This window comes from Eulemur rufifrons, chromosome 7 (assembly GCF_041146395.1).
Source record: "Eulemur rufifrons isolate Redbay chromosome 7, OSU_ERuf_1, whole genome shotgun sequence".
Classification (NCBI taxonomy): Eukaryota; Metazoa; Chordata; class Mammalia; order Primates; family Lemuridae; genus Eulemur; species Eulemur rufifrons.
Window position 1 is genome coordinate 946,081 of NC_090989.1, and position 26,953 is coordinate 973,033.

The 26,953-nt window shown below is 59.4% G+C and overlaps 1 protein-coding gene across 10 annotated transcripts in view; it reads right to left on the bottom strand.

Moving 5' to 3' along the window:
* Positions 1-1,250: 1,250 nt before the first annotated feature.
* The window catches only part of PCBP3 (poly(rC) binding protein 3), a 236,683-nt gene continuing 210,980 nt past the window's right edge, over positions 1,251-26,953 (bottom strand). Inside the window, exons 7-13 of one of the 10 annotated variants that reach the window (XM_069472205.1) lie at positions 24,587-24,661; positions 21,299-21,340; positions 10,521-10,596; positions 9,744-9,803; positions 7,263-7,315; positions 2,567-2,736; positions 1,251-1,314 (exon numbers count right to left, since the gene is read on the bottom strand). In XM_069472205.1, the coding sequence (XP_069328306.1) occupies positions 1,278-1,314; positions 2,567-2,736; positions 7,263-7,315; positions 9,744-9,803; positions 10,521-10,596; positions 21,299-21,340; positions 24,587-24,661 (513 nt within the window). In that variant the 3' untranslated portion in view covers positions 1,251-1,277. Of the gene's footprint in view, positions 1,315-2,565; positions 2,737-7,262; positions 7,316-9,743; positions 9,804-10,436; positions 10,440-10,520; positions 10,600-21,298; positions 21,341-24,520; positions 24,662-26,953 lie in introns of those variants that run through there. The other 9 variants (XM_069472204.1, XM_069472202.1, XM_069472201.1 and 6 more) reach the window with 9 other exon arrangements.

Sequence of the window (26,953 nt, forward strand, 5' to 3'; positions counted from 1 at the left end):
GTGGGGAGGTGGTGCCCCGAGCCCGCAGGGCTGCAGCAGGAGCCTCCGCAGGCCCCACACAGCCCAGCGCCGCACCCCCTTCCCAGGCACCCGCGCTCAGCACACCCCTGCCCCAAGGCTGGGTCCTTTGTCACCAACCACCTGGGGAGAGTGTGGGGGCTGCCAAGGTGGGCTCGAGCTGCAGCCAGGGCTTCTGCCTAGAGGGGGCACAGTCAGGAGCAGTGAGGGTGACCAGACTTTGCTGGGCCCAGAGGAAAAACCGCTCGGTGGGTGGGTGTGGCCAGGGGCCATGCTGGGAAGGCCCCGGCCACGGTGCCCACAGCAGCCGCGGGGGAGGCAGGTCTCACAGATCAGGGACTGGCACTTTGGTGTCTGGGCAGGAATGGAACATTCATTTTTATCATTTTCAGTAGCTTTGCTTAAGTAAAAATAAAAAAAGCTTATGCGAGCTGGGGAAAGAGGGAACGGAGCCCGATCTGTGTGTGGGGAAGAGCCGTGGCTTCCGTGAGCGGCAGCCTGGTCCCGTGCTGGGCTCGGGCTCGCGGGGCTGGAGGCGCTGGGTGGGGCAGAGACGACAGCCAGAGCCGGTGGGGGCCACGACATTTATTGAGCTCCGAGGGGCTTCCTGGTGCGTCCCTGCTCCCCGTCCTCCCCAGGACACGCCCGGGCACAGGGCCTTCCCAGCACGTGACATCGCAGTGAAGTCAGGGCCAGCGCCCGCCACCACCGCACCCCCGGGCCACGGCCCCACATCCTCCGAGCTCCCTCTCTCGCACTCCCCCGGCTGGCGGGAAGGGCACCCCCGATCCCGGCACAAGCCCTGAGGCGGCAACACGAGCCCCGACGACGCGGCTCAGGAGAAGTCGAGTCGGCAGACAGGGCCAAGTGAGAGCAGGGGTCTCGGGGCGAGGAGGGCGGTGTGCAGACGTGCCGTCGGAATGCCACGCCGACCCTAGACAGACAGGGACACTGACACGAAGCAGCAATACACCTAAGTGTCTCACGGGAACACCCCACGCGTGTGAAGTAACTACTGCAGCATGCGACGCCTGGACAGGGCGGAGCCTACGTGGATTTACAGAGGCGGCTGGGACGGGCCTGGAGCTCGCGGAGATGCGGGTCGGCCTCGCTGCGAGTGCGCACGTGGCGCACCCCTGTCTGCTCGTGAGGCCCCTGTATCTGCGGGAGGGCGGGTGGTCTGTACAGAGTGCCAGCCGGGCCGGGGGCTCGAGCGGACGGTGACGCGGCTGCCGCGGAGCAGACGAAGCTGGGCAGGATTAGAGCGCGCCCATCCCGGTGACCTCGGACGTCAGCCTGCAAGATAAGGCACAGGGGGACACGGGTCGCCACACCTTCACAGACGGATCAGGACCGAGACGGGGGCTCCGCGGCTCCTCACAGCCTTGGCCGGCCCACTGCCACGGCGTGACCAATCCCACTGTGCAGTGGCCGGAGCTGAGCAGGGCCTGTCACCACGTCAGATCTGTGAGTGGGGCCTGCTCGGGGGCTCGATCCTCCAGGCGCTGGAGCTCCAGGAGCCCGGGGTCTGCCCCGCGGGCACGCCCAGCCTCCCGAGCCCCGCTCCCACGGTGGCTGTCACAGGAATACACGTGCCGTGGGCAAGAGCCCCCACCCCCAGCACGGCCCCAGGGGGCTGACACGATGCTACTGGGCAGCCGTGGAGCAGGCCCTGTCCCCAGACTGGCTCCAGGTTGGCCAACCCCACAGGCAGGGCAGCCGCAGGGACGGAGAGGGCCAGGCCGGCGCAGGACACTGGCACCAACTCTGCGGGAGGTCAGGTGGGTAAAGTGGGGGGGAGGGGTCCTCGTCGCTACACAACCCGTCACCCACTTGCTCGGCAGCTGGGAGCCGGGCAGGGCCCCGTGGGAGGGACTCCAGGACGGGGACAGGGAGTCACACACCCACACGGCCGTGTCCACTCGGAGGCCCCGTCCAGCCCCCTCCCACAGGCCCGCGTGGGGCCCTGGTGGGAGGAAGTGAGGCCGGTGTGTTCCTCACACCAGTGGCGTGGGCTGGTGGTGCTGGCGTCACGGCCCGTGTGGCCGCATGGGCACTGGCTCGGGGCCAAGCTGGGCCCGCTGAGGCTCCGGACCACGTTTGCACAGGACACAGGGAAGGAAGGGGCCCTGCGGAGCTCTCTCCTGCCCCGACCCCGCACTTTTCTCTGGGGAGGAAGAATGAGGGCAGTGGGGCAGACACCAGAGCACCGGTCCTTCTGGACAGCTCTGTGCGCACGAGGGCCGGCTTTCCAGCTTTGCCGCCCACAGGGCCCAACGTCTAGGCACTTGTCCAGGGCCACAGGGGCCACCTGCCCTCCTGGGGACACTCACTGATTCCTGCTCTTCATCAGAGACGCGGAAAGCGAAGGGTCAGGGTGAGGGTGGAGCGTCCACGTGGAGACTCCCCGGCACCCAGCCGGGGGGAGGCACCGAGGGGAGGCAGAGCGCAGCCCGGGCCCCCACCCCGTCGTCGCTGTCAGCTGAGGTGTGGGCAGCGGCCAGAGGGTCCCTGTGGGGCGTCCACGTGGAGGCCGAGAGCGGCTCACCTGGCGTTGATGAGATACTGGGCGAGGCTGATGTTGGCCGGGGTCCCCGTGATGGTGATCTGACGCTCGGACGACCCTTCGGTGGCATTGGCAATTTTGATCTGAGCTCCAGACATCTGCCGAATTTCATTGATTTTGGTCCCTTGGCGTCCGATTATGCAGCCTATTAGCTACAAAAAAGAGGAGGGAGGGAATTTCTTAGAGAGCCCGAGACGGCCCCCAGGAGCTGCGTATCAGCTGCCAGCCTCGGTCTCCAGCCCGAGCCCGGGGCTCAGGGCTCCCGAGGGAAGAGGCACAGCCGGCCTGGCGGCTGCAGGGTATCCCCTGACCCAGGACCCGTGTCGGGGAGATGGGACTAAAGACCCCACCTCTGCCTGCCAGCCTGGAGCTGCCTCTGCTCAGCGCCCTCCTGGGGGAGGCCCCCCAGGCCGCGAGGGCTCAGTCTGGGCCTCGGCTCTTCACACTGGTTTCCACCGGGGGCCTGGTCGGGAGAGACCCCAAGCTGGGCTGGCGGGCGCTGTGTGGGCCCCGATGCCAGCGCTGGCTGAGGTCACGTCAGCACCTTTCTGGCTGCATCCTCAGGGTGACAACGGTTCTGCTCAGAGTGGAAGTGGCCCAAGCTTGTTGAAGACATGTGTATCTGAAGCCTCAGCAAAACTCACTGCTGCCTAAAAGCCATCTTTGGATGAACTCAGATGAAATTCTGAGGACATGTCAAACGTCCCCTTTCACTCCCATGTGAGCTGTTTAAAGCGGGGATGTAGTAGCCTCTGGCAGAGGTGGTCGCCAAGAACAAGGCCCTCCCTGAAGCAGCAGGGCCGGGCCGCCGGGCGCAGCCCTGGGATCAAGGCCTTTTCCATGGCCACAGTCGCCCTGTGTAGGCCCCTCCAAGTCCCCTGCTGTGGGGGGGACATCTCGGGCCCCCAGAGAAGACTGCAGAGGAGCCAGCCAGCAACACTCGACTTTCAGATGGAATGGAACCCCTCCGTGCTCACACAGGCCAACGGGGAGAGCTCTGGAGCGAGGATAGGAAAAAGGAGTGGCCAGACACGTGGCCTCGAGAGCCAGACTGGAGCTCGCCCGGGGGGCAGAGGGCGACACCAGCCCCGAGTCTGTTTCTGCTGCCACCTCCGCTTGGGGTTGCTGGTCGGGGGTGTCAGAACCATGGTGAACCCGGTGTTGGAAACACGTTCTGTTCTTCTGTTCTTGCGTCAAGATGGGCCGTGAGATGGCGCAGAGAAGGGAAAATCCACTTCCAAACGTAGACCACACTGAGCCTGCGTGGCAAGCCGCCCCTCAGCCCGGGAAGCACAGTGCCCTGCAAGCTAGCTCCTGTCCCCAAGGAGACCCACAGCGCCTCATGCCATCTCTGCTGGTTACCTAGGTTACAACCAGCTTTTTCACTAGACCATAAAACCATCAGTCTTTATAAACATTTAGAGACCTCTGCTCTAGACAAGCCAGAGCTTCCTCCATCTCCTGCCTGTGCCTCTGGGCCCCACCCGCACCTCCCCAATCCTGCCCCACCTCCCCAGGCCCCACATGCATCTCCCAGGCTTGCCCCCAGCCCCCACCTCTGGGTGCTGCCCACCCCCTCCTTGCTTAAGCCTGTGTCTGGTGCTCTGAGTGTGCCCCCAGGACAGGAGGTGGCTCCCCAACCTGCATGTGGCCACAGTGACCAGAGACCTTGTGGGCCCATCTCTGCCCAGGGCCCATCTCTGACCGGGCAGTACCACTGTCCCCTCACTGTTCCCCCAGCAGTGTGACCATGAGTCCTGGTAAAATGCCAACATTCAGGAGGGAACGCACAGCCGTGGGCTGCCAGGCTCCATGTGGCCCCTTCCTCAGCCACTGTGGCAGCCCGCTTTCCTTTCTAGCACTTTCTGCACTGGAGCGCAGTGGTGCTTGCTGAACCCTCAGTACTGACAGCCTCCTGTACTCTGATTTCTGCTGGACAAGCCCACTGGGGAGTCACCTCCCCCCAGCACAAAGCGTCTCCCTCTTCTCTCAACATCTGCCTCCACCTGCAAACCCTCTTGGCCAGCAGCGCCCTGGAACTTCCTCCTGTTCCCGCCGCCTCCTCCCACCCCCTGGCGAGCTGCTCAGGGCATCTCTCCCCTGGCTGTCGGGGGCGTTGCCTCTGCCTCCAGCCTCTCTGCCCTCCAGACAGCAGTGGGGTCTGAGTGCGGGTGAGCAGTGGGCACGCCCTCTCCACGACAGATGCCATGCTGACCACGTTGCTGTGACTTCTGAGGCGGTGCCCTCCGTGGTCAGAAAGGGACGTGAGAAGGACAGGCTTCTCCCAGCGCCCTGCCCTGGGCTTGCTCGGTGTGAGAGAGGAGACCTGCTGGGCCGGGCCCTGCAGCCCAAGGGCGCCCCTACCCGGCCCCACTCGAACCTGCTGGCCCCCGCCCCCCGAGAGCCGAGAGATCACTCTCTCCTCTCACCCTTGTGTGGCTCCATTGCAAATTTAAAGACAAACTATAGAAATATTCTGAAATAACGGGGCTCCCCCTAACCAGACATCAGAGCTGAATCACACAGGAATGGCAGTAACACCTGCCCTCCCTCTCCCCCTTGAGCCCACTGTCTGACACCTCCGATTCCTTCTCCCAGAAGGCCCTGGGGGTTCTGCAGCTCAGGACCTGGGAGGGGCCAGGCCCCAGCAGGCAGGTGACTGTGGACACCAGAGACGACATGGCCAAGAGCAAGCACTGAAGTGGGCCATGAGGGAGGCCCATGGTGACCGTCAGAAATGGACCCAAAAGGCCTGTGTCCCCAGCGGCTGTGCTATGGAGCCAAAGTCTGACGTTCTTGCAACCAAGTGTCTTTCTGCAGGCAAGCTGAGACGACCTGTGGACATCGGCATGATCCAACTGTGACCAAGAGACGGATGTGGATGAGGTGCCAGGCAAGCATCAGCACAAACGCACATTTTATTTCCCGGTTTTTCTCCAGGAAGGTGGCAGGTAGCCACCACACGCTGCACACCAGCTCTGGCGGAAACGCGCCTGCCCCTGCAGCCCAGACGCCGAGGCCCAGGGGCGAGAAAGCCCCTGTCAGTACTGCCAACGGCTCTGCCATGGAGCAGCACAGGAGGGTGTCCCCCACAGGCACAGGGGGAGGTGAAGCCACCCTCCTTCTGAGGGGCAGGTCTCCCCTCCCTAGAAAGATTTCCAGGCGGACGGGAAGTGGGCAGCCAAGAACTGGGGAAAGCAGCATTTGTCTGGCCGAAGGAGGCCACAGGAAACAGAGGTACCAGCTCTCTGCAAGATGCCTCATCCTCTTGTTTTAAGTTCATTTCAGGGTTAAAATAAAAGCTTGGCTGAGAGCATCCGTATCTGGTGCTGGCGAGACAGTGTGATTCAGGTGACCAGATAAGAAGGAAAAACCCTACAGGGCAGAAGGTCCACTAGCTTTGTCACCTGGGTGAAAAGACTCAGGAGGGTGACAGAATCCACACTTTCAAGGATCCATCACAGTGGGGGGTGCAAGAAACCCACATCCCTCCCTCCAAGAGTGTGGGGGCAGCAGCGGTGCCAGGCAGGTGACCCCTGCCTGGGGAGATGGTTGTGTGCTGCTGCTCTTCAAGTTGGCCCAACCTCAGAAATGCTCGTGGGAACCAGAAGGCTGGCGACAAGGCTGCTTGAGCGTTAAGTGTCCGAGTGGCTCTGAACAGACGTGCAGATTGTGCCTGAAGAACGGCCCTACAGAGGTGGCCTGGAGCAGGCATCGTCACGAGACAGCTATTCAGGAGGGTCAGTGGCACTGGCCAGATAGCCTCGTGGTCCTGTCCTCTGGTGCCCCTGCTCTCTTCTGCCTCTTCTCCTCCTCGTTGTCCATCCTCCACGTGCAGGACGGGTGATCTCCCTGAACTCCCAAACCTGTGCTCCTGGTTGTTAGCTTCCATGAAGGGAAGAGGCAGGGCTTGGATTTCCTGCCTGGCAGGTGCAAGGGGTGGAGCAGTGAAGGTTCCTGAAGTTCACAGCTCTAGGGCAGAAAAGGCCCCTGGACATTTGACCCAGAAGGGGTGCAGCCATCACCACAGCCCATACAGGGACTCTCCCTGCTGCTCTGGCAGCTACCCTTCAAGGACACCCTCCATGGTCTCTCAGTTTGGGGTTGTCCAAGGACACAGAGAATAGTCCTCCCTCTCCACCAGACCCCTGCTTAGTCTAGGGAAGAACTGGTGTGTTGAGAGGAGCTCGTAAGGCCACACCCTCAGGTGTGAGCAGGCTGACAGGCACTAGATATGAGAATCCAGATCTGTGACATCCAGCTAACTTCAGGTCTGTCGGAGCCAACTCAGGGACCCTCCCACGCCTCCAGAGGTTCCAGGGCTGATCACTCCAGAGAATTCCTGGCCACTCTGTTCTTCAAGGTTTGACCCTGAACTGGGGCAGTGCGTTCTCAGCAACATGGGTTCCCAGTCCAATTCCCAACAGACTTTTGATTAAACCATGAAGTCCTCTTTGGCCCACTCTTGTTTAATATCTTAGGGGTGTAAAACCACATGCCTTTTGTGGGCATTAAACACACTTAAATGGGAAAGGAAGGAGAAAAGAGATGAAACAGTGGGGTTGGGTGGTAAGGCCATCATTGAGCAGGGGTCCCTCTGCCCAAGGGTGGCAGAGCTAACAGCCACCCACACCTGGCATTTCCGCACATGGATAGGAGGGTGCAGGGGCATACTCACATCATTGGGAATGGTGAGCTCGTGAGTGCTGGCTGGGGGGTTGGCGTCCAGACCTGGGCACACCAAGGGGACATGGTTAGGCTGGCAGGAAGGCTTCTCATGGTCACACCCCGGCATTTGGCTGACACTCCACTGGCCTGGGCCAGGTAGGGCTGGAGTGCTGGCCCGATGATGAGAGTCAGATAACCCTGAGGCCCAGGACCCTGTGAGTTTTCAGTCCTAAACTGCAACCCAACCTCCTGAGTCCCAGCATTCCTCAAAAGAAGGAAAAAGAAACCCAAGCAGAATGACATTTCACTGTTTTGGGGGGCACATCATGATTTCACTTTGCTGCCACGTTTGTGTAATCTCTCATAACACCTGGCACGGCACCCCGGCCAGCCCCAGGCTGAGGGGCAGGGTCATCCAGCATGACTCAGGGCCTCCACGGCATGCGCAGGGGACAAGCACGCTGGTCACACTGACCCTGAGTGCCCACCCTCCCTGTGTTCTCGGAGACCCCCGGTGCCGAGGCCCAGTCTGCCTCACCGGTGCCCCACCTGAGTGCTGCCAGTGGCCAAGCCCGCAGAGCTGCCTCTTGCTCAGCTCCTGACCTGATGCCATCCAAAGGCTGTGCACAGCCGGGCCTGGATACTCAAGCCCACCGGGCAGGTCTCCCAGTTTGGAGCATGGAGACCTAATAGCTTCACCGAGTCAAAAATCAGCTGCTGGACCCAGAGCCAGACTCCACCTTTCCACACTGAACAGTGGAGACATGGGGCCAGTTTATCCCCAAGCCCAGGCTGCTCCCTTCACAACTCTCGGGTAGAAGATGACTTCTCAGAGCTCAGGCACAAGACCTGCTCTGGCTTCAGGAATAGGCCAGCTCTGCCCCACTCTCTCCTTCTCTCTCCACACTCAGCATTTCCATTTCCCCAGCAGGAGGCGGCTCCAACCCAGGCTAAAGTTGAGGCCCTGGTTGCCCCTTGGGCCCTACGTGGCTCCCGGCCAGATCCTGCAGCTCAGCCCAGACACCAGAGCCCCAGGCTCCACCCTCCACCAGCACACACCTGCTGAGGAGCCTTCAGGATGCCCCGGAACCTGAGCCCCCCATGCCTGCTCTGTGGCCCCACTTCTACTCGCCCCCTTAGCCTGGTCTCCATGCAGCCCATGTTCCCAAATGCACCTCAGATGCCCCCTGCCCCACTCAACTCCATGTTCCAGCCATGCCCCGGCATCCCCGGCCCTGGGTGGGCAGCTGCCCACACTCCAGCTCCCTCCTGGCCTCCCTCCCAGGCAGGGACCCTGGGGCGGGTGTGGGTCTGGGGGAGCCCAACACAGTGGGGGCGCAGATGGCAGGTGCCAAATGAACCAATCATCCCATACTGTCTATTATTTGTCTTCTGCATGTCTAAACCTAGAGTTTCTGTTCTTTACCTTCTTTTAGTAAGGATGTTTCTAATAGAACGATTATTTGGTAATTCAACTATCTATACCCATCCCATAAATGGTAACAATTAAAATGTCATTTAAGAGATTCCCTAGTGCTGCCTGAGTCATGGACAGGAATTCCGGAACAATGCAGAGCTCAGGGTGAACACAGAGCAGAGTCACAGCAGTTGAACTTGGGATATTCTGACTGAGGGGAGGACAGTATCAGAATTCCTTTTATGAGGGTACTAAAATTAAACTAATAATTGAAAGATATATCTAAGACAAGTGTTCGTCTATCTCAGGACAACACAGCTGCATGGTGAGCACTTTTCTTATGAGGAGGATGATGCTCCGGGCTCTGGGAGACAAGCGATGCCACCCTAGCCTAAACCCACGCGTGCCGTGGTCCCCAGGCGTCGGTCCCCAGGACTGCCACAATCAGACACCTCTCATCACCCCCACCCGATTTCACCCTGCTGTGGCCAGCGTGTATGTGCACAGCAGCCCTGGGGCCTTGGGGACGAGGGTCGTCACACGGCAACGCCCTGGCAGCTGGGGGGCCGTGGCCCTGGCCATGAGCCAGGAGGCCCGGGGATTGGAGTGTGCGTGGCGTCTTCCTTAAGGGACCCAGGGACCCGCCAGGTTCCCAGCTGCTCCATCTCAATGCTCGCTCCAGACAGATGCATCTATGGATCTGTAGGCTGCCCCAGGCCATCCAGGAACAACCATTTTCATGGAAATCAAAGGGCTGCAGACAGCGCAGCACACACCAGTCTTTCTCCTTAAGGGTTTGCTTGTGTCTCCTACGAAACACATTTTTACAGTGCAGACCATGGTAAATTCTCCGATACCTGCTCCCACAGACCGAGGGTGCACCCTGACCGGACCCTACCGCGACCAGGTGCTGCGCTGAGCCCCCTCAGATCCCCCCAGCTGCAGCACAGTGGGGCCCCGGCCAAGGCTGGTCCACGGCTCTGGCCACGGGAAGCTGCTGACCGCACTCGGACGTGGGGACCACAGGACTGCAGAGCGGGGGCCCATGCCTGCTCCCCCAGTGTGGCTGTTTACCTGACGACTGGCCCATCAGATTTTGAGCTTCTTCGGAGGAGTGTAAAGGCAGCTTTTCTCCTGGAGAGCAAAGAAGAGACAGGTTTAATGTTTTGCCCTCAAGGAGATAAGCACGGTCCCTTCAACTAGGGAAGCTCAAAATATGACTGGCGCAGGCACAGCTAAGCCATGTCCGGTGGCCCACTCAGCCACGGCCACAGGTGTGGCTCTGCCCCTGCCTCTCTGGGGAGGGACACACAGCTGCCCGCCGCAGCCGGCTCAGCTGTGCCCAGTGACTCCACCTGCCCCGCCATAGCACCTGGGCTGGGACGGGCTGGGGTCCCTGCTTCCCGCAGCGGGGCAGGGCAGGGGCCATCCTGGTGGGTGCCACCTGGGACGTACAGTGGCTTCCCGCAGAGCAGCACCCACACCTGCTTGCCCCACACTTCCTCCTGGACAGAAGCGCTCCAGGAAGGGGCAAGTGGACGCCTCCCGCAGGAAGCCCCCCCCCCCCCCCCGTAGCAGCACAGAGCGCTGCCCGGCAAGCGCAGACCTTGGAGTGCAGACATTGCTTCACAAGCAAGGATGCGGCAAGGCCACCTGTGAGGTATGCTAGCCGCAGTGGGGGACAGACCGACTGACCTCCCTCGCCCAGCCCCGAGCAACCCACTGCTTGTCGGCCCTGCACCAGCGACACTCAGGCTTCACCTCTACCTGCTCTACACACTGCACTGAGCAAACAGTTCAGAGACAGTCCCCAGGTGAGAAGAGAAGGTCAGAAAAGGGCTGGGTACGTACCAGGGAAAGCGGGGTTGGTCTGTCCGAGGGGAGGAAAGGGGGTTTGCTGCATGGCCAACTGGTGGAGCTTGGTCAACTGCTGGGGTAGGAGGGACACGAGAGCTAAGAAGGTTATTGTCATCGAGTACAAGTCACACGAAATCAAAACGGCAGTAACAGAACTTTGCACAGATAGAGCCATGCGGACACATGGCGAACGCGCAGACTCAAGGACTTGGCCTGGGAGAAGCCAATGGGGCCCGCCTTGCCGGCTGCGGGCAGCGCATGGGCGGTGCCGGGAGCCGCCGTGCTCCCTCCTTGGCTCCCAGGCAGCTCCGCCTGGACCAGCCAGGCCTCCCTCACCAGGCCGGTGTGGACGGAGGCTGGCCAAGGCCAGTGGCCCACGGAGGCTCTGAGCCACAGAGCAAGGCCAGTTGGGCTTCTAGGAGACTCAAAGTCAAGTCACTCACTACTCATGAAACTTGTGCTGTCACCTGTGGGTTCCACAGAGGGTCCGCAGCCCTGTGTAGACCTTGCCCTGGCCCCAGCCCCAAGCTAGGCTTGGCACACCCCCTCTCCAAGGGCCTGGCTTTACCCACGGGGACCTGGGGGCACCCAGGACCCACACACCTGCCCTCCAGGCACCTCCAGGGAGCGTCCCGTCTCCCCGGGACTGCAGACCGTTGGCGCTGGGAGGGTCCGCAGAGGCACTGAGGGTGCGGGGCAGTGGTCTGGAGGCTGCCTGTGCCTGTGGCCCTGGCACCCGCAGGCCGCACCCGTCCCGCCTCCCAACCTACAGCCACACGCTTCCCAAGGGGGGCTTTGATGCAGGTTTTTTAGTTATCTTTTCTTAGCCTCGTTTCTTAAATAAAAACTAAAAATAGCAGAAGATAAAGGTAAATGTGGCGAGACGAAGCCACATCTTGGGAGCAAAGGGAGCAGGCTGAACGCCCGGAACCCGCCCACGCTCCGGAGTTCGGGGCTGCTCCACAGAGGGTGTCGTGGGCCTGCAGCCAGGGCGCCAAGGCACGTGCTGGGAGGTACCTGCCCCCCAACCCAAACGCAGCCCTGCACAGCTGCTTGTGCACTGACCTGGTCCCAGATTGCTGCCCTCCCCACAGCCAGGCAGGTGACAGGATAGGGGTGTACGGCCTGTGAGAGGCCACCGCAGCCACCACGGCTGAGGCTGTGGACACCTGGGCAGCAGAGCTGTTGTCCCCAGTAAGAGGGGCTGGCTTCCGAGGGTCTGATAAGACCCTTCCATGATGGCCTGTGGTCCCAGGGGGCTGTGCCAGGTGGTGGCACCTCACAGCTGAGCCTTGTGGGGTCTGTGTGGGCCTCCCAGGAGCAAGCCACCTTCCCTGAGAGCGTGCCCCCTTCCTGTTCCAGTACCAGGATCCAGGGGCTGCTCCCCTGCCTGGGGCTCCCTGAAAGCCTCACAGCTGGGGCGGGCTGGGTGGGGGCAGGCCTGTGGGAACAGGGCTCTGGCGTGTGGGTGGGTCAGCCTGGCCTCTCGCTTCCATGGGACGGATCCTGGCACGAAGGTCCGCACAGACCCAGTGGCGAGCCTGTGGCCTCCTGTCATGCCGTGGACACAGAACCTTTGGTGCGTGTGTGTGAGCTGCGAGATCGGGGCATTTGTCACCGCAGCAAGCTGACAAATATTGTGTGTCTGGCCTGGGCCCTGGAGCACCTGCCTGCCAGACGCACCTGGTGAGCACGTGGGCTGGGCACATCCCACACGCCCCGGGCCTCTTCCACCTTCCTGGCTGTGCCCTGATCTGAGGCACGTCGGCTGGGCCTGCTCGGGGGGTCACCTGGCTGCAGCTGTCGTGGCCGGGAGGTGCGAGGGAGGTGCCCCAGTGAGGGGACAGAGAGACTTGGGGTCAGACTCAGCTTTCCGAGTCCCCTGAAGAGGTGGCAATTATCAAGGCCACAGCAGGGCCTAGGGGAGCCAATGGTGCTCTGCCTGCCCCACAGAGCACTGGCTACTGCCCCAGGTGGACGGTGCCTGGTTCTGGTGTGGGCGGCACCTGCGCCAGCCTGGACCAAACCCTCGTGGGCGAGGTAACGGGCACGCCCGAGTGGATGCGCACTGGAGTATCCACCAAGGTGCCAGGAGAGCCTACCCAGAGACACTGCCCCCAGGACGCCAGCTGCAGCCACAGGGACAGTTTTGACCTCTGGGTGAGACGCAGGCCCTGAGGCGGCTGGAGACCCCGCTCTGCGTGGCAGCAGGTGAGCTCGGGGATCCTAGCAACGTCTCAGGCACCCGGACTCAGGCGCCCGTGGAAAGAGCACGTACCCCACCCACTGCGTCCCAGGTGGGATTGTCCACGGGAGGTGCCCGTGTGGCTGCTGACAGCGCTGTCTCCTCTCCCACAGTGGGGCTGGGTGCTCGCCATGCTCACGTGTCCACCAGCTGAGCTGGCCTTGCGCCCCACGAGGACAGAGGACCGAGGACAGGGCCCTCTCTGGTCTGTCCCTGCATCCCCCAAGACCGCACAGCCTTGCCCTGGTCAGGACGGGGATGGGACTGGGCCATGTCTGGGTCCCAGAGCCCAGGGACCTGGCCAGAGCTGGCTCTGACACTGACCCACATGTGGAGACGAGTCACCTGGTCTCGCTGGGCCACAGCTGCCCAGTCTGCAGATGCGCCCATGGCAGTGAGCGGCATGTGTGGCACTGTCCACACACGACTCGGCTGGTGACCCTCGTACGCCTGGGGCTGTCCCATCCCCTGTGTTCTGGTCCCTTCCCCCTGTCACAGAACCCCCCGGGCGGAGCAGGTGAAACCCGGAGCCTGGCGGGCCCAGCGCCAGCACCCAGACACTCCCGTCCAGACGGTCAGAGAGGCTGCAGCTGCAGCCCCTCCTGCCTCAACACGCGTCCTGCTTTCCACGAAGGAACAGCTGCACCGTCAGATAGACGGTCCCCCTCTGCTCCCCACCACACAGCTGGGTGACGGCACCAGGAAGGCCACGCTGTGAGTGCGGGGGAGGGGCCGTGGGTCCCATCTTGGCTCCACCCACGCTTGGTCCGGCCACTTCGCCTCTTCAGGACTCGATTCCCACATTTTTTAAAAGAGGGAACAGGACTAAGTGCTAAGGGGCCGTCCGCTTTTTGAGATAATTCTGCCATTAAAAAAATATCAGACTTTTGGTTCTCAATAGTGTCTCCAAATCACTGAGAGGGCAGGTAAAAGGGGGGGGAGGGGAGGAGAAGGGGGGGAGGGGAAAGGGAGGTTTCACATTACAGAGGTTTCTCTGTAACTTGTCTTTTCCACTGAACACCGTACCGGAATAAAGAGCAAACACTGAAACTGTACGCACGGGCGAGTCTGCCGCTCCGCCTAGGCAGGAAGGGACGCGCCCAGCTGCCGCCACCCGGGCCAGGGGCAGGCTGCCGGCGGCTCCAGGGTGCTCGTGTTTCTCCTCCCGGGGAATGCCTGTTTCTGCCTTTTGCCCATTTTTCTCAACGCGTTGAGTTTTGCTGACTTCACAACTCCTCAGGCATTTCAAACACTATTCCTGCCTCAGTTATGCACGCCGCACAGGTCTGTTCCCCACTCTCCCTTAAGGTTTCTTTAGAGAAACAGAATTCCGAATTTTAATGTAATCAAATTCATCGATATTCCCCTTTATGGCCTGTGCTTATGTTTCATTTAAGAAATCCTTCCCTGACCTGAGGACAGAAGGACATTCTCCTGGATTGTCTTCTAAAAGTGCTTTTTCTCTAGTGTTGAAGTTCTTGATACATAACAAATGTTTTTGTTTGTCTTTAAGTAACAATCCATTTCCCCGCGTGGACAACCACGTCTAGGCACCGTGTGTGGACCACGCGTTCTCTCCGGGGCTCTCATTGAGGCCGGGCAGGCTGGGGCTCCCTCCCGTGTGGGTGGGACCCCGGGTTCTCCGGTCTGACCCAGAGGTCTCCCCGTCTCTCCTCCCTCACTCCAACCACAGCCTGTCTGCGCATCCACTGGGACAGACCAGCCCACCACCCTCCTTACCGATGGGTGTCTTGATCTTGGCTTATGCTCTTCCATAAAAAATTTAAAATAGCATTTTAAGTTCCTCAAAAAATCTGCTGGAATTTTGACTGGAATTGTATTGCATTTGTGCAATTTAGAGAGAACTGACGTCTTTAGGATACTTATAATCTCTACTCATGAATACAGTATCTCTCTATTTATTGTGGTCTTTTGGTCTTCTTTAACTTTCAATAGAGGCAACTTAAAAAAAAGTCATCTTTTCACTATTGATTTCCAATTCAAGTACTGTGTCACTTGCAACAGGGATATGTTCGGATAAACGCATCATCAGGCAATTCTGCTGTCGTGCAAACGTCCCAGAGTGAGCGCACACTGACCCAGGCGGTGTAGCTACGCCTGGGCTGCAGGTACAGCCTACAGCTCCAAGGCCGCAAACCTCCACAGCTGGTCTTGTCCTGAATCCCACAGGCAACTGTAACACAGGGTAAGTATTTGTGTATCTAAACACATCTAAACAGAAGAGGTACAGTAAAAATATGGTATGAAAGATAAAAACGGTATCCCTGTTTGAGGCACTTACCATGAATGGAGCCTGCAGGCCTGGATGTTGCCCTGGGCGAGTCAGTGAGTGAGAGGAGAGTGCGTGTGAAGGCCTCGGACGTTCCTGTGCACGGCCGTGCACTTTGTAACACTGTACTGTTAGGCTACGCTAAGTTTATGTAAACACTTTTTTATTTCTTCAATAATAAATCAACCTCAGGTTATTATAATTTTACTTATAAACTTTTAAATTTTTTAACTTTAACTCTTTTGTAATAGCACTTAGATTAAAACACATTCTACAGCTGTACAAAAATACTGTCTTTAGATTTTTTTCTTTGAGACAGAGTCTCACTCTGTTGCACAGGCTAGAGTGCCGTGGCGTCAGCCTAGCTCACAGCAACCTCAAACTCCTGGGCTCAAGCGATCCTCCTGTCTCAGCCTCCCGAGTAGCTGGGACTACAGGTGTGCACCACCAAACCCATGTAAGTTTTTTTTTTTTCTATTTTTAGTTGCCCGGCTAATTTCTTTCTATTTTTAATAGAGACAGGGTCTTGCTCTTGCTGATGATGGTCTCAAACTCCTGATCTCAAGCGATTCTCCTGCCTCGGCCTCCCAGAGTGCTAGGATTACAGGCGTGAGCCACCGCGCCCCGCCTATATCCTTATTCTGTAAGTTTTTCTATTTTAAAAATTATTTATTTTAAAAACTTTTTTGTTAAAATCTAAGACACAAACACTCACACCGGCCTAGGCCTGCACAGGGTCAGGACCATCTGTGTCACTGGCTTCCCCTCCACGTCTTGTCCCACTGGAAGGTCTTTAGGGGCAGCAACAGGCCTGGAACTGTCACCTCCCAGATGACAAGGACTTCTGGATACCTCCTGAAGGGCCTGCCTGAGGCTGGTTTACAGCTAACTTTTTTTAAAGTAGAAGGAGTACTCTAAAATAGTAACAAACAGTACTGCACAGTAAGAGCACAATCGCTGACCGCGTTTATCGCCATCATCAGGCATTACGCACTGTGCACAGGGACACGTGCTGTGTCTACACCACAAACGCGGAACAGGTTCCACTCGTTTACGTGGACCACAATCACCCTACGCTTGGACTAATTTCCACTGTCTCATTTTCTAATTGTCCTGCCTTTCGAGGGCTTCTCCTCTTCCCCCCACTCCTTTCCTTCTGCTTGGTTGGTTGGTAGTTTTTCCCTGACCGTCTGCGCCTGTGCCGTCACGGAGGTCGTGTGACCGACTGTAACTCGTGCGCGGGCCTCCCCGCCCCACACCGCCTGCGTGTGCTGTTTCTACCCACTTAGCGCCGCCGCGCACCGCTGCTCCCTGCGTCTCCAGCCTCCTGGGGGGGTCACTTCCTTCTCCCAAAGGCCGTCTGCCGTGGGCCACTTGGTCGCGGGGTCTGTCTGAACACGGCCGCATTCAGGCCCTGGGAACACCCTCCCTCGGGACAGGGCTTGATGCTGACGACTGTTCTTTGCCGTGCGTCACCTTCTGGCTTCCTCGCTGCTGGGGAGGCATCAGCCAGGTCTCTTGCTGTCGCTCTCCGTCACAGCCGCACTCTCTCTGAGCGTGTCTGGGCTCCGATTCTGGACTCTGGGGTTAGGTAATTCTGTTTTGCGATGTCTGAGACAGATTCCTCCCGGTTTATGCTGCCGGGATTTCTGAACGTGAGGATTGGTTTCTCTCATTAACTTTGGAAAATCCTCTGTGTGTACCTCTTGGAATTCCCCTCTGCGCTCTGTGTTTTCCTCCTGGGGCTCCGACTGCACGCGTGCTGCTCCCTCTCCGTCCTGTGCCGTGCTTCCCAGGCTCACAGGTGCACACAGGTCGCCAGGGGCTCCTGGACAACGCAGAGTGCGACTCTGAGCAGGGCAGGTGGGCGGACGGGCACGTGAGGGCTGGAGGGAGCTGCTCTGTGTGTGAGACCCAGAGAAAAGAAAGGTTTGCCCCAAGCCCGCGGCGAGGGCGGAGGCGCGGCTGCAGCAGCCCTGCCCTGCGGCAGGCGGGAGCTGGCGAGGCTTGCCCGCGCTGCCACCACTCCCAGCAGAGGATCTCGGGAAGCACAAGGCTTCCGCGGCAGAGGCCGGGCCCACCCACTGGTGCCTGTGGGCTGTGGCTCTGGCTAGTCTTTCCACCTCTCCCACCACCACCGAGAGGGGCACTCTCACCCCCCACCGAGTTCTGCGGGGAGACTCTGAAGAGCGGGAGGGGAGGGCGCCCTGCCACAATCTGCCCACATCTCTGCAGACGTGCGGGATGACCACAGGGGCCGACGTTTGCTCTTCACGTGTCCACAGAGAAGGGTGCAACCCCCACAGGTCCCTGCGGTTGCACAGCTAGGATGAAGGGACACTTTCAATACGATTTCCGTCACTGTGACACATGCTTGTACAATTTCCCCACGATTTATTCATAAAGAACAAACTTCTCAGCAGACGCTGTTGCCCAGTTCACTCCCAGCACAGCCTAAGACAGGGCCTGGCGACGGAGGAGGGTGGCCTCGTCCCACCCCTGACCCAGCCCCGGCCCGCTTCCCGCCCGGCTTCCTGTCCCGCGTCTGCACGGCTGGGCTGCCGTCCGGGCTGCTCTGCAGGGCGGTGCGGGCCCGGGTGGCAGGTTCTCCGTCAGGGCCACCGTGCTTTCCCCCTCCCTGCTCTCAGCACCTCCTTTGTGTGACAGGATGTTGCCTAACGGAGGCGAACTCTGCAGACTAGAAATAAAGATGCACGTGAAGGAGGGTATTTTTCAAGTTCACTAATTTCTTCCACGAAAGGCAATTCCTTACCGGTGTCACCGTCCCACCGTTGCCACAGGGACAGCGAAACCGGAGAGAGAACCGAGCCGTCCGTCGGATCCTCAGTGTGTCGTCCGGCTTCACCAGCCCCTGCGTCCCCCCGGACCCGTGTTTGCCGCTGTTTCTCCTCCTCGGTTCCGAGACTGCAGTGACCTGACGCTGACAGGACACGTGAAGGTACGGGGACAGTTTCCACAGCTGGCGAGTGGCTGCCTGGAGAGCTTGGCCAGACTGGACTGAAGATGACCCGACACGTCCGTCCATCCCTCCAGAGTCCCCCCGCTGCGGGCTGGGGCGTGGCGCCTCTTCCACACACCCGGGCTCTCCGAGCACCGTGAGCTTCTGGAAGGCTTTGGGGAGGGCAAGGACGGTGACGCGGAGACTGGGGGAGACTGGCAGTGCCAGTGGTGCTCAAACAGGAGTGAACTAAAAACACTCTTTAAAGGTGGGCCCAGAACACACACACACTTCAGATTTAGACACAGAAATACTCAGCTCCAAGGAATACATTTTCTTACCCCCTACGTGTCCGACGTAGGCCCACGAGTCCGGTCAAGCTGAGGAGGCTGCGGTATACACGTTAGCCACTCGGGCTGAAATGAACTTCGTATTCAATGACATTGTAAAACAATATTTTTTATAACTGTTATATTTGTGCTCTAAGAAATCGAAGCTTTAAAAATTCCTACTAAATGCTAAGCTCAGACAGAATTGCCTTCCGGGCCATCATCACCTGTGTCACCGAACAGTGTTTTATTTTTGCTTTCAATGGCTCACCAAGGGATTGGCCAGTCTTCAATCTCACATGCCTGCTAGCAAAGCCCTCACGGAAGCTTCCACTCTTCCGTTGCTGACGGCTGCTCACCAAGCCCCACGGTACTGACAGAGAAAACGGCACGTCTTCACTGAAAGCTAATTCACGATAAACAACCACATGGCCTGGGCCACGCCTGCCACTGTAAGAAAATACCGCACATGAGGTAGTTTGCAAACAGCATAAATCTATTGCTCACAGGTATGGAGCCTGGAAGTCCGAGATCAAAGTGTCAGGAGCTTTTGTCCTGGGAAGGCCGGGTCTTTACTTCCTCCCCACGTGGTGGGAGGGTGCAGGGCGCGTGGCCCTGGAAGCCCCTTTCCTGAGGGCACTGAGCCCACTCACGGCCTGCGCACCCCCAGAGGCCCCGCCTCCTCACACCATCACCTTGGGACTAGGTTCCCGCGTATGTTTTGGAGGGACACAAATATTCTAAGTATTTTAAATCTCTACCATATGCAAGGAGGCAATTATATGACAGTTATGCATTAGTTTGAAACAATCTGAAACAATCTGTAAAACACCCGTTTATAAGAGATACTAAGAAAGTTACATGGGAAAGAGATAAACAACCAACATAAAAATCAATCAACCAAACCAATCAAAATCTCTCTCTCTCTCTCACATTCGTGCGCACCCCCACAGCCTCAGGGATTTCAGACCACAGGCTCTGTGTCTGCAACTCCAGGGTCCACCCCAACAAAGCCTCAGCGGGAGCTTGAGGCTCCTTGGCCACAGAACACAGGAAACCCGCGGGCGTTCACCAAAGGATCCCTGCAGTCCTGAACATCTGACTTCAGAACTGTTGTGTGGGGTAAAGATAAACATTGGTCCAGTCAGCTCAACTGCTCTTTGCCAAGGATGCCAGACACTGCATTTCCTTTGAGTTCTAGAGCTTCACAAAATCCGAGTGACCAGGCTTTCAAACCTGCTTTTGCACACACGCCTTTCTCCATGTGCACAACTGCCCCGCACCCAGCACTAAACGAAGACTGGGCCACTCTGGAAACCGGGCCTGACTCCACTCGGCTTCCGCTTTTTCTCTCACTCAGGATGTTCTACTGCAGGCGTCACACCCACCCACGCACAGTGTCCTGAGCGCGCACACACGCCCAGCATCGTCAACGAGGCTCAGCCTGAGCGAAGCCCTAACAGCGCGCTGTGGTCGGGGGAACATGGGGGTGAGGGGGCCACAGCCTGGACCTCCTGCGAGGGGACAGGCAGATGTGTCTACAGTGGATCCCCTGAGGACGGGACGTTGCTGATTAGAGTACGGCAGAGTTGCCACAGGACCAAACCCCGGAACCGCTAAACACGGCCTCTGGGGGCAGGTGGGGAAGGACTTTTCTTTATCAATGTTTCCCTATCATTTGATTCATGTGTTGCTTTATGAGAATTAAAAAAAAACAAAACATCAGTATTTGTTTTCAGCTCAATAGAAAATTTCCTGCAGTGATAGTGAATTGAATCTCTGTATTTCAGATACTTACTCAATGTTGGTAAATTTTTAGAACCCTCCCCTGACCTGCCTTCCTATCTTATTCAGATGAACGTCTCTTTGCTGCTCAACCAAAAGCAAGAGTGTTTGCAGAAGACCCCGGGGACGCAGGCTGGCCGCAGCCGCCTGCCCATCTGGTACAGAGGTGCCGCTCACGGCCACAGAGAGCATCGCACGGAAATGCGTCACGAGGCGCAGCTGCTGAGCGGGGCAAATGCTCAGAATGGCCTGGAGAAGAGAGCAGCCCTCAGAACCAACGGCAGGTTTGCTCCCCTGCCGGCAGCACTCGGCGGCTTCCAGGTGTGGAGTCCCTGTCTCTCCCCCCTTTCCTCCCCGCCTGTCTTCCCAGCACCGACCAGCACAGACCCCGAGACCCAGAGGACCCCAGACCCTCTCGGGAACAGCCCTTTATCCTCGGGCCCTGGGCTCAGAGCCGTGAGGCCACAGGCCTCCGCATGGAGCGGCTGGACGTGGCCAAGAGGCATCTAGGATTTTGCTCCTCGAAGTCATTTCAGGGAGTCTCCGTCCCCTGCACTGAGGCTGCATCCAGACGGTGACACCTTCAGCAGGTGGATGTCTGAGGCACACCCAGCCCCTCGAGGCCTCTCACTAGCTCTGGGATGGACACGAAGGCCTGTCCCATGTGCTCTCGACAGCTGGGCTCTCTGTGCATGGAAGGGCCCTGAAAGGGGACACTTTGGCTTCACTAGGTACTTACATGTCCTTCCCAAGGTCTCTCTGAAGACCTTCTGATACCATCAGCGGCTTTGTGGGTGCACATCAGCACCGTGCCAGCCCCGCCCACGGAGGGTGGACACGCACCCTTGCCACCCTGTCACATGGCTCCTGCACGGGCCAGGAGCTGTTCTGCGATTACCGTCTGGCCCCCGCGTGGGAGGCAAGCCCTGGACCACAGCAAACAATCGAAACAATTTGACATCAGGCCAAGTCCTCAACACAAGCAGAGTTAGTGCTAAGAGGTTAAAAGGTTATTCCAGGTCATGTGGATACGACACAGCTCAGGAACACTGAGAACGGATTAATATTATTGTGTAATATTAATGCTGTAGCAATGAACAGCGGCATGCAGGAAGGTGGGTGACGACGAGAAAGTGGGTGGAGGGAGACACCGTGCACACTCACATCCGGGTGGGGGATGGCGTACTGTCCCTGGATGGTGTAGGCCTGCAGAGAGAGAGACACGCGTCAGCCCACCGCCCAGCGCCCTGCCCCGCCGGCCGCCCTCCCCCCGCACCTCCACCCACCCCACTGGCGGGCCGAGGGCCAGTCCTGCAGGGATAGCCGCGGACGGGGGCCCAGGCAGGGGCAGGGATGACGCAGCCTCCGCACCTCCCACCCTCACTCCCCTGCACTTCTTGAAAGCAAAATGTCTAAGAATTAAGAATGATCTGTTTGACCTCCAAGTAAGAGGTCCACTAATTATTAACCTTTTGAAAATTTAATCAACCATCCGAGCAAATACTTTTGGGAAATATTTACCCCAGGAAACCCAAACAAAGACAGAGACTTTAAAAGATGACCAAAACCAACGTTGCAAGTGCCAGATTGAGCGGGAAATGGATCTAAATCCACCTCCGGATTGACCCGACTCATCACCTCTCACATGAAACCTCCAGTGGGCAGCCCCTGGGGCAGGGAGGGCAGGGCGGCTGCTGTGACTGAGGACACGCTCCAGGCACCCCAGAGGGCTCAGGCGGGGTTTCATCGTTTCCTTTGCCTTTGAACAGCGGCAGCCTCTTCTCCCCGACCCTCGCTCTGCACCCTGGGGAGTGGGGCGGCCCCCGCCTGCCTCGACGGCCCATCGCTGAGATGCCTCAGTGACTCAAATTCACGGCCAACAACCAATGAACCACACGGAGTCAAGGGAGAGTAAAGACCACAGACAAGCCGTCAGGCCTTGGTGCCGTGGAAGCTGCCACGCTGGGCCTGGTGGTGCCATGGGTGTGGAGGGATGTGGCCTCCAGCCCCTGGCCATGCCTGGCCCCATGCCACTTCCTGTGGGACCTGAGGCCCCCACCGTGTCCCCATGTGGGTCCCCACGCATCCCAGACGGATACCTCAGGGAAGGCCACGTGTCACCTCTGTGGACCCCAAACCCTCCCACATGTTCTGAATCCGCCAAGAGTTTTTGTCACAAACAACTCAACCTGGCAGTTAAAGGCCCAGGGGCCTGGCTTCAGCCCAGCTTCAAGCAGACCTGACCCCAGGGGAGGGAGGCCCGGCCCGGGAAGTAAAAGCATCTTATCAGATACAGCAGCGCCCTAGACTCAGGGAACTCGGAGCCCGCGGCCTGCAAGGAGGCTGTGGAGAGCCCTGCTCAGGTTCAAGGTGTCACCGAACGTGAGGCCCTGGGGCCGTGACGCTCCTGCTGCCCTCTCAGCCCCCACATGTCTGGCTGAATTCCAGGGCACAAGGAATTCTTTGTCCTAGACCACTGTAATGTTCTGATTTGTCGTTCTATTTACGACACGTGGTGATGTTTTGCGTCTGCTCACTCCTTAGCAGGCTCTGCCTGACTGAACCGTTATCGCTGACCCTGCCACGCCAGAAGCTCTGCGGCGCCCACAGCGACGGGCGTCTTCTCATCCTGACCAGTTTGGCAGCAGCGGCGTGGGGCCATTCTCAGCCACCACCCTGTGGCTGTGCTTTGTCTGCCCCTGAGCTGGCACCTGGGGGCTGGGTCCCAGGGACCCGGAGGGCGGCTCCTCGGGTCTCACTCACACCCGCTGCTGAGGTCCTGTCCTGGCAAAGTCCTGCCCCTGGTGACCTGAGTGCAGCAGTGACTCCCAGGTGCCGCTGTCCCCTGTCCACCGCCCAGGCTGAGCCCTGGCCAGGCGAGACTGTCCCAGGGCAGTGGGGCTGGGCTCTAGAAAGGCTGACATCTTAGGGACAGCCTTGGGCCCAGCACCCATCTCGTAGCAACCAACTTCCAGCTGAGGTGAGCAGAGAGGTGCGTGCAGCGTCTGCTCTGAGGGTGGACAGGGGAGCCCAGCTGGGGCCCAGGCACTGGCCAGAGCCGCCCTGTCACGGCCCTGCCCCTTGAGCTGGACCTGTGACCCCAACCGTGTGGTTTTACAGACTCCACATTTGATAGTATTCATGCACCTTCCTTTTGAATAAAAGTACACATTTTACCGCAGATATCATCACAGTTTGTTTAAACATTAGGGTGGAGCCCACAGAGGCTACTAACCCGATAATCGGCCATGAATTTCGGGGGAGGCAATGAGACAGAGTTCTGAGCCAGGACCTGCTGTGGGACCTGTGGCCCCAAGTCCCTGGTCAGTGAGGCCCAGGGCTGGCCCCTCAGGCGGGACACGCAGGTCCCTGCCTCTCTGGGCCATTCTCTGACCTGTGAGGGGGGACAAACCCTGCCCCGGGCACCTCTGAGGAGAGGGCTCCTTCTCAGGGCAGGACGGACCTGGGCGTGGGGCGGGCTGGGGGGACGAGCGGCCAGAGCGGCCACCAGGCCTGTTCTGACCCGTGCAGGCTGCGTGAGGCGCTGTGCCCCTCTCAGTGGACACACCCTGGACGCTCCCTAGTGCAGATCTGATAAGATTCCTTTACATCATAACAAAACATAAGAAAAAGTTGTATTTGCCTTTTTTCTTTGTTTTTAAATGACAAAGTAACACCTCAGGCCATTCTCTCCTGGCTGGGGTCACCCATGGGGAAGTCTGAGTCTCAACTCTCCCTTGAGCAAGGACACACATCGCGGCCGACTGGACACAGAACTCTTCCAGGCCACCCCCGCTGACAGTTTCAAAGTCCGTGGGCCGTGGGTGCCGCAGTGACCCGGGAGACACGAGAGAGGGAGCTGGGCAGGGTCTCGTGCCTCCACCTCCCCCCGAGGCTCTGCCAGGCTGGCGCCACCGTCCTTGGCAGGGGAGGACAGAGGTCAGGAACTGGGTCCCTGATGTGGGGGCTGTGTCGGCCGGGCCTGCCTGCACGCAGGGGAGGGAGGTCCTGGCCACAGCAGGGCGGACGCCCACCCGCCAGGCGGCTCTTCCCTCTCCCCTGTCGCATGGGGAATGCACTGGGGTTCGGGAACGCGCACTGCAGGGGAAACGGGACCCCAGTGCTCCCGGTCCCAGTTGCCTCCCACAGGGATGCGCCTGCCCTCTGACTACAAGCTTCCCCCAAACACCCAAGAACTAGGTGCCCCCGGGCAGACCCAGGAGTGAGCCTGGCCCCAGGGTCCCTCCTGCTGGGCCAGGGAGCCCCTGGGAGAAGGCGAGTCCAGGGGCCTGGGTCCCGCCCGCAGCCAGGTGTGGCGCGAGAGCTCTGTGTCCAGCGCGGGGGGGACGTGCGCGTGAGAAGGCGAGAAAACCTGAGTGCACTAACGGGCAGCGGCGGCTGCAGTAAAAGGCTGAGGTTGGCAGTGGAGGCCGCGAGCGGGTCGGCTCTTACCTGACCACCTGCAAAAATGACAGGGGTGGAGGCGGGCTTTGGGCGGTAGGGAATGGTGGCACCTTTCGGTGGGGACTAGGAAAAGGGACAGGAGAGGGAGAGAGAGCGTTAGAGCAGCTCCACAGCACAGTGGGGAGGCCCTTCCCCAGCCCCCACCTCCGTAGCCCCAGTGGCGGCAGCAGCACCGGGTAGGGTGGACTCCCGCGTCCCCTCCGGACAAGCTCCTTCTCACCAAGCCCCTGGGCGACCCCTCCTGGGAGTGACCACCCGCCCTAAACACGCCCCTGGGGCTGGCCCCTGTAGGACGCAGAGGCTCCAGGCAGCGTGGGGGTCCTGGGGTCAGTCCTGTGGAGAGAGGCGGCGTGGGGGGCCACCTGCATGTGGGACCCTGCTGTGGAAGCTCTGGCTGCCGCCAGGTGAGCCCCTTCCTCTCTGCATGGCCCCTCCTGGGGCGCGCACAGCCCCGGCGAGGCTGGGCCACTCCCGCTTCACCCACGGGACAGAGAAACCCGAGTCCCTCAGGAAAAGCTGGGCCTTGCACACAACTCCTGTTTGCGCCCAATGCCCCACGGGCTTTGCTTGGCCTGTGGTGAGTCGGAGAGATCGTCACGGGAAACTTAGAAACATCCAATTTCACAGTTTAAACTTAGACTCCACAGGAAACATCCCATAGTCGTGAGGAGGTTTGCTGTACTTTCCCTCGGTTATTCTACGCCCAAAATACAGGATTAATGTTCTCAGGACCGGCCCTTCCCTGGCCCCTGTGTGGTCCGCGGAGTCGGGAGTCCTGGCCTGGGGGGCCCAGCTGGAGCTGCAGAGAGGCGGGGCCGTGAGGTGGCGCCCGCAGGGTAGCTTGTCCCTCCGAGGGGTCCTGGAGCCGGGGGTGCTGCCCACACGCACACGTGCAGTGCCGGGGGCAGGCTCAGACTCTGCAGTCACGCGCCGTGGCCTCGCCCTGAGTGGGGAGCGGGTCTGAGCTGACCCAGGCTGGGTCTGGAGCGATGCCGGCTCCCAGGGGCCCGTGTTCAGGATTTCTGCAGTTAAGACGACTCTGGGCAAACGGGTTCACGGTGGCTCAGGGCCTGTCGTGGAAAGAGCGTAACTAAACTGAGTGGCCACGAGCTGGCGTTGTCTTCGCACCAGCTGCCAACCAGCTCAGCCTCCCAGACACTGGGCTCCGGGAGACCCAGCACGGAGCGTGAGCCGACTCTGGCTGTGGTCCTGGCTCCTGTTCTCCCCCGACGTCCCCTGGGCATGGGCCCCATCTCTCCCTGGGGCTGCACGGGCCACTCTGCGCTGGGCACTGGCCCTGGGAGGGTCTCCTGTGTCAGGCAGGGCGGCCGTCTGCTGTGACACGTGTGTTCTCCGCGAGCCCCACCCAGACCCATCTGCGCCATGGGCACCCCGTTCTTCCATAATTTCATGGGGTGAGGCTGAGACACACACTGTAAACCTAGCCCCAAAGTCCTCTGATCAACGAAGAGAGTTTTTAAAGCATGTTTTGCTTTATTTTTCCAGTTACTCTTCATTTAAAAACGGACCCAGTTGTTTCCAGGTGTGACGGATCTTCCTCCCCTGGTGAGCAGGGCCTCCCCGGGCTCTGAGGGCAGCACAGCACCAGCCAGGCCGACCGGCTAGCACGTCTCACGGCAACCTCGGCATCGGAGCGAGACAGGCGGTTCCACAGCAGCCCTGGGCTCAGATGTCCCACAGCCCACGGGGTCCCCCTGTCCCTGTGGGCAGCAGCCCCACGCGTGACTGACGAGGCCACAGGTTTTGCCCTGAGGAGGTGGCCTCACCCCATTTGGGGACATGGCAGGACATGTCCCTCGCAGAGCTGGTTGTGTTACTAACCACCAAGCAAAGCACGCCTGCCGCCGCTGAGCAGAAAGGAGTGTGCTTCCCGCCCCGCTGGCGTGGTGGGGCCTCCTCCCCAGCACGGCAGCCCCGGGGTCCCAGACGGGGCAGAGGGGGCAGAGAGCTCAGAGGAGCATCGCCCTGTCTCCCTGACCACAGTGGGGGGAAGAGTTCAGAAGACAATTTTGAAAGGTATTTTTGACTTCCCAAAATATCATGCTTCAGGAAAACAAAAACTAAGCAAAAAAATTTAAAGAGTTGAAAAGGGGTTTGAGCACCAAGCCAAGTGCAAGGGAGGGATGAGGGACAGTGGCCTCAGGAGGCAGGGAGCACAGCAGAGCTGCTGGAACCTTCCGTCTGAGGCAGGACTACTTCATTTTAGCTTCAGGAGAGACCAGCAACCATGGACAGCTTCGTGAATTTGGGATATTGCCAGAAATTCAAATTTCAGGGTTCTTTTCTTCCCCCCAACATTTCAAGAGAGGCTTTTCCTGCCCAGCGGCACCTTCT